Below are 7,345 nucleotides of genomic sequence, written 5' to 3'. Positions count from 1 at the left end.
CCAGGGGGGATGGCCACACCGCAGTTCCTTCTCCTCCATTCTCCTCTCAAGATCTTGGGCACGCACGCACATGTGCCCGGTGTGAGTTTAAGCCACCGGGTCCGGGACTTGAACAGCAGTAGACTACATGGGAGTTCAACGACATAGCCGTTATGCTAACTGGTGGTCCCTCATGGGTTGTTTTAAGGATGACATGAGTTACCATATGTAAAGTCTTTAGTACAACATCCAACACGTAAAGCATTATATCTGTGCTAACTGTTGTTACTATTATTAGTTCAAAGAATTATTTTATTTAACTTTATTTATTTATTAATTTTTAATTTGACCAGAGAGACATGGGCGGGAGGGGGGGGGGAATGAGAAAGCAAGCTGCCAGGTCCAGGACTCGAATCATGGTCAGCCATGTGGGAGTCCAGCGCCCCAATCGCCATGCCACCTGCTGGCCCCAGCAGTCACTACTCCTCTTTAAGAAACAACTTTCTCTCGGACCAGCAGTTAACGTAATGGCTATGTCGCTGAACTCCCACGTAGTCGACCGCAGTTCGTGTCCCGAACTCGGTGACTTAAAACTCACGCTGGGCGTGTGTGCGTGCGTGTCCAAGATCTCGAGAGGAGAATGGAAGAGAAGGGATTGCGGCGTGGCCATCCCCGGGTGGGGTGATTTCTCGCTTTCTGTCTCTCGGTCTCTGTCTGTCTGGCGAGTGCACACGCCCTATAGGGAAAAAACCTCTCCAAAAAAAAAAAAAAAAACCCACAAACTTTCTCTTATGATTGTGTAATGTAATCAATAACTAGAAATTTTTAATTCTCTCAAAGGTCATTATTTCCAGAAATTGGGACGATGTTCTGTGAGAGCTTCTTTAAACACAGCCAATGTGACACTTGGCCCTCAAGTGATGGAAGTGACTGTCTATAGAAGACATGGACGGGCTTATGTTCCCATCGCACAAGTTAAAGACGTGTACGTGGTAACAGGTGAGTGGTGAGAACTCTACATTAGCTGAGGACAAGGCACTTGATCCTGTTCACATTAGTGGATTTGAGAGAGAGAGCCCAGTATTCTGGGTTAGGTTATGATTCATTTAAGCTTCTACCCAAGTTTTTTTATTTAATTAGGCCATATTCCATCTATGTTTTCCAGAATAACTTGGGCCAACTCTAGAAAACTTGCATGTAAAAAAGAAAAAACGATGCTTTATTATCTCTAACTTTATGTATGTTTTAAAGTTACTGTCTTCCTTCCATAAGTGAGAGAGACAGAAAGAGAGATAGGGGCTCCAAACAAGGTCCTCATATCATGACTTGTTCCCCACTTCAGCCAACCTTGCATCATATACCCAGAGTGCACAGGGAGGTATCCAGACTCGAACCTAGACCCTGTCCATGTGGGTCAGCCTCACAGAGCATTGAGTTAATGCTGCACCACTGTTGGGTCCCTATTCTTAATTTTTAAAATTTATTTATTTATTGCCTTAAAAGCACCTCTGGAATCTTCTGCTTAAAATCAAGTAATTGTGCATTCATTCTTTCTTTGTGGAATGTGTCTTTTAGATCAGATTCCTGTATTTGTGACTATGTCCCAGAAGAACAATCGAAATTCATCTGATGAAACCTTTCTCAGAGACCTTCCCATTGTGTTCAATGTCCTGATTCATGACCCCAGCCACTTCCTCAACGAGTCTGCCATTTCCTATAAGTGGAACTTCGGAGATAATACCGGTCTGTTTGTTTCCAAAGATCACACTTTGAATCACACATATGTGCTCAATGGAACCTTCAACTTTAACCTCACTGTGCAAGCTACAGTGCCTGGACCTTGTCCTCCACCATCACCCACACCTCCAAAACCCACCTCTTCTTTAGGTAAGGTGTTCCAGGTGGATTTTAAGGGAAGAGGCTTCTTAACAGCTAAAAGAATATTCACATAAGTTGTAATATTAAAAACTATTGAATCCCTACTTAAATAGATTGTTGTAGAGAGTCTGCAATAATTCTATTTTATACCTATTAATTGTTAAGCTAATTTATCATTTTGAATCTTTAGAACACAGAAGAAAGGTAAATGTGTTTGAAATCACTCTACAGATAGAATTTGGTAACTCATATGAAGCTCTTTAACACTTCTAATTTGCACTGGCTTTTTTTCCCTCAAGTGATGGAAGTGACTGTCTATAGAAGACATGGACGGGCTTATGTTCCCATCGCACAAGTTAAAGACGTGTACGTGGTAACAGGTGAGTGGTGAGAACTCTACATTAGCTGAGGACAAGGCACTTGATCCTGTTCACATTAGTGGATTTGAGAGAGAGAGCCCAGTATTCTGGGTTAGGTTATGATTCATTTAAGCTTCTACCCAAGTTTTTTTATTTAATTAGGCCATATTCCATCTATGTTTTCCAGAATAACTTGGGCCAACTCTAGAAAACTTGCATGTAAAAAAGAAAAAACGATGCTTTATTATCTCTAACTTTATGTATGTTTTAAAGTTACTGTCTTCCTTCCATAAGTGAGAGAGACAGAAAGAGAGATAGGGGCTCCAAACAAGGTCCTCATATCATGACTTGTTCCCCACTTCAGCCAACCTTGCATCATATACCCAGAGTGCACAGGGAGGTATCCAGACTCGAACCTAGACCCTGTCCATGTGGGTCAGCCTCACAGAGCATTGAGTTAATGCTGCACCACTGTTGGGTCCCTATTCTTAATTTTTAAAATTTATTTATTTATTGCCTTAAAAGCACCTCTGGAATCTTCTGCTTAAAATCAAGTAATTGTGCATTCATTCTTTCTTTGTGGAATGTGTCTTTTAGATCAGATTCCTGTATTTGTGACTATGTCCCAGAAGAACAATCGAAATTCATCTGATGAAACCTTTCTCAGAGACCTTCCCATTGTGTTCAATGTCCTGATTCATGACCCCAGCCACTTCCTCAACGAGTCTGCCATTTCCTATAAGTGGAACTTCGGAGATAATACCGGTCTGTTTGTTTCCAAAGATCACACTTTGAATCACACATATGTGCTCAATGGAACCTTCAACTTTAACCTCACTGTGCAAGCTACAGTGCCTGGACCTTGTCCTCCACCATCACCCACACCTCCAAAACCCACCTCTTCTTTAGGTAAGGTGTTCCAGGTGGATTTTAAGGGAAGAGGCTTCTTAACAGCTAAAAGAATATTCACATAAGTTGTAATATTAAAAACTATTGAATCCCTACTTAAATAGATTGTTGTAGAGAGTCTGCAATAATTCTATTTTATACCTATTAATTGTTAAGCTAATTTATCATTTTGAATCTTTAGAACACAGAAGAAAGGTAAATGTGTTTGAAATCACTCTACAGATAGAATTTGGTAACTCATATGAAGCTCTTTAACACTTCTAATTTGCACTGGCTTTTTTTAAAAAAAAGAATTATTTATTTAATTTGTTATCATTTTTAAATTTGACCAGAGAGAAGGGGAAAGTGAGAAAGCAAACTACCAGGTCCTGGACTCGAACCTCAGTAGGCCATGTGGGAGTCCAGAGCCTTAACCATCATGCCACCTGCTGGGCCCTGCACTGGCTTTTACTATTATAATAGATCATTTCTACCTCCTTGCTTGAGAGGTCATGAGAAGATACGTAGAGCTCTTCCTAATAATCATGCCCTTTCCAGTTTTCTTTCCCCCACCCATGGTTCTCCTTACCTCGGTTCTCCTCTACCCTGCCCATACAAACCCAGTGTCCCATGAAAACTCAAATGTACTTGGAAGCAGTTTCCAAATGGCCCAAGAAAGAATAACCCTGCATTTAAATCAACCTAGATATAAGATCTATGTAATTAAACATCCTCTTCTATTGAGAGCCTGTGAGGACTTTCAAGAAGCCGTGAGTCCACCGTGTGAAGCAGTTACTTCCAATTGACCCCCACACTCTATCCCATCTCCTCACGGTTCTCAGCTCCCCAAGGATTCCGGTGATGGCAATCGGCTGACATCCTCTCACTGGTCACCAGAGGGCGCCATAAGCAAGCACAGAGGAAGCACCATCGCCATGTCTGGGATACTTGTTTTTACCAGACATGCTAGCTAAACTGTTATAATAAAGTGTTAGTAATACAATGAGGTACAGTCAAGTTAAGAAATCTAATTCACGGCCAGCTCCATGGTTTGGTAGTTAAGGTAACCATATCCCACACGGCTGACCCCACAGTTGGAGTTTCGGACCTGGCGGCTTGAGAAACACCCAGAAACGGGTATGCATGTGCCTACAATCCAGAAAGGAGGGAGAAGTGCTGGAGAGGGGATTCCGGAGTGACCACTGTCCATGGGGGATGTTTTCTCCTCTTCTCTCTCTCTCTGTCTTTTTCTGGTGAGCATACACATCCTCTAGCAAAACTTAAAAATAATTAATCAAAACTATGTTATTATTACCACTTTTGATTAACTTCTGAAGTGTTTTAAAATTACAAAGTCAATGTTTCTTAGTAAAAATTCAAACAGTATAAAAATCTAGAGTAAAAAGTGAAAGTGCCAGGCCATCCCAGCAGTTAATGGAGGTGGATCCCACATGGCCTACTGGACCTGGTGGCTTGAAAAACACACCAGGTACATGAGCATATGTGCCCCAAATCCCCAAATGAGAGAGAAATGGAGAAGGAATGGCAGTGTGACCACAGCGCAGCAGAGGTGATTTCTCCCTTTCTCTCTCTCTGTTTCGCTGAATACATGCACTGCCTGGCAAATTAAGAAAAAAAAAGTGAAAGTCCTCATTTACACTCTCCCCAAAGAGTTAAACCCTGTTGATAGTTGGAAGTGTCTCTTTCCAGATCTTTTTCTGTGCATTTGCAAATATATTCCATAGAGGTCAGCAATGGCATGGAGGTTAGGGCACTGGACTCCCACATGGTAAACCGCAGTTCAAATCCCAGACCTGGAGACTCTTTCTCTGGTGAACTAAAATAATAATAATAATAAAATTAAAATAAGTAATTCTTAAATATGCATGTTCTACATAAACACATAGGTTTTATCATTTAGTGATGGAGATGGATTAATGCTATATATATTATTCAACAGTCTGGGTTTTTTTTTTTTTTTTCATTAAAAAAAAAGTCATAGACAGGGCCAGCAGGTGGTATGATTAAGGTGCTGAGTTCCCAATGGCCGACCATGGCTCAAGTCCCAGACCCAGTGGCTTGAAAATCAGACTGGGGACATGTGTGTGTGACCCCAAAATCCCGAAAAAATGAAGGAAAAGATATTTCTGCAAGCCATCCCCCCTCCCTGGGGAGTGATTTCTCACTTTCCATCTCTCTGTCTCTCTCCAGGGAGTGTATGCGCCCATGGCAAAAACCTAAAAAAAGACAACTTTTCATTGCTAATACATGTCTCACTTTACTTGATGGCTACATAGTATTCCATAGTGTGTATGTACTATAATTTATTTCACTATTCTCTTTCTCTCTCTCTCTTTTTTTTGCTGGTGGATGCATGTGCTTGCCACAGATAGAGAAAGCATTCCCCAATGGGGTGTGGTCATGTCTCAGTTTTTTTCCTCCATTTCTTCTTCCTGTCAGAATTTGGAGCTCATGACCAGCGTGTTTCTCAAGCCACCAGGTGGGCTCCAACTCCGAATGCACAGTGTTTAACCACTGTGCTACAGGGCCAGCCCTCACCACTCTCTTACTGATGGGTGGTTATGTTAAACCTAGTTCTAATACAGATAAACTTGCACTGAACAACTTTAAACACACAGCTTCATCCTGGTATTTCTGTAGAAGAACCAATTTTATCTACAAGTATTAGTTTTCTTCCTTACAAATAAGGGGACCTGGTGTAAAACTTGAATAAATTACGATGCCTTTAAAGTTTAGGAGTTCTGAATAGTAAAGGACTTAATGTTAGATTACTTCATGTTAGTATATCTTGAATTGCATATTTCCTAAGCTATATTGTTTGTCTTAGAAACTATTCATATTATATCATATGCTAAAAATTTTTAAGTCAATGAAAAGGTATTTTACATTTATGTTATTATTTTTTTCTAGGTCAGACCATAGATACAAATGAGTAACACTGCAAGTTAGTTAAGTTTGATAGAGAACGGAAGCTGTCTGGCTCTATCTGAAAGTGTCAAATTGACCGCACTTAGCCCTAAAATGCCTTAAAGTGGTTGTGGGACCCATGGTGATGACCAGAGTCAGCCCACAACTTCAAAATGGGGTGTCTCCTAGACAGTGTTCTAGCTACGCAGACTATATTAATGGGCTTGGGTTATTGAGCATCAAGTTATTGATTAGCCAAAAATTACATTCTCTCTTTGGTAAGTGGCTTCATAATAAAGCACAATCAAAAAAAAAAAAAAAAACAGAAACCAAAGACAACCACAGAAGCGAGACAGAGGCAAGGTTGAAGCGGTGACTCGGTAAATGATTAAAGCATGGGTAGATAGGTGTGGTCTCCTGTGTAAGTGGTCTCCAAATAAAATACAAAAAAAAAAAAAAAAAAAAACAGAAACCAAAGACAACCACAGAAGCGAGACAGAGGCAAGGTTGAAGCGGTGACTCGGTAAATGATTAAAGCATGGGTAGATAGGTGTGCGCTATCACTAAGCCACGGAACTATCTTTCCTTAGCTAACCCTGCTTCAGTTCATTTTTCAGACTTTGGTCAAGAACCCTGGAAAAAGAAACCTTTGTAAGATCGGTGTTGATTAGTGTAGTACGATGGAAGTGTGTATAGGAACATATTTATACTATACTCTCTCACATCCACACCCACACACACACACACATGCACATGGGCACTTCTAAAGGTTCATGGAAAAGTGGAATCAAGTACGACTTTATTTTAGTGTAAAAAATGTCTGAAATCCATGGATAGTTTTATCATAATTTGCATTTCCTGTGAACTGTTTGAAGGCTGCCCCTTACACAAAATGTCAGGACCTTTCTGGACATTACCAACCAAGCAGCATTTTCCAAGGTGTGCATGGGTTTCTGAAAATGTCCTGAGAACTGCTCTGAGAGTCCTCTGCAGGGAAAGGAGAGTCACGTTCACCACTAAAGGCTTTGAGAGCTCCGGGAAATCTCTGCACTAGCTTCATTCTCACACGTCACTAAGTTAGAGATGCAACCCTTACGAGGCTTTGATGCCCTTCCCAGAGACTGGATCCCTTTCACATGCCTTTTGAACTTAAAGAGAAGACAATGTTGTATGTTCAGTATCATATTTTCTTTTCAGTCTTTCATTTTTTAAAGGAGCACTAATGCTTTATTAGAGCCCTTTAAAGTATCAAAGGGCATTAGATCCTTAGAATTTTAGAATTTAAGCTTTGGAGCAGTGAGACACTTGACTAG

At 40.7% G+C, this 7,345-nt stretch overlaps 1 protein-coding gene across 2 annotated transcripts in view; it reads left to right on the top strand.

Moving 5' to 3' along the window:
• Positions 1 to 7,345, top strand: part of GPNMB (glycoprotein nmb) — a 41,040-nt gene that overhangs the window by 22,654 nt on the left and 11,041 nt on the right. Inside the window, exons 5-7 of one of the 2 annotated variants that reach the window (XM_014587135.2) lie at positions 820 to 896; positions 2,156 to 2,237; positions 2,814 to 3,125. In XM_014587135.2, coding sequence (XP_014442621.1) covers positions 820 to 896; positions 2,156 to 2,237; positions 2,814 to 3,125 — 471 coding nt within the window. Of the gene's footprint in view, positions 1 to 819; positions 979 to 1,554; positions 1,867 to 2,155; positions 2,238 to 2,813; positions 3,126 to 7,345 lie in introns of both variants that reach the window. The other variant, XM_014587136.2, reaches the window with a different exon arrangement.

This window comes from Tupaia chinensis, unplaced genomic scaffold, assembly GCF_000334495.1.
Source record: "Tupaia chinensis unplaced genomic scaffold, TupChi_1.0 Scaffold000184_1, whole genome shotgun sequence".
In the NCBI taxonomy this organism is placed as follows: domain Eukaryota; kingdom Metazoa; phylum Chordata; class Mammalia; order Scandentia; family Tupaiidae; genus Tupaia; species Tupaia belangeri.
The sequence above is the reverse complement of the archived record's forward strand: the minus strand, read 5'-3'. Positions and strand labels throughout refer to the sequence as shown.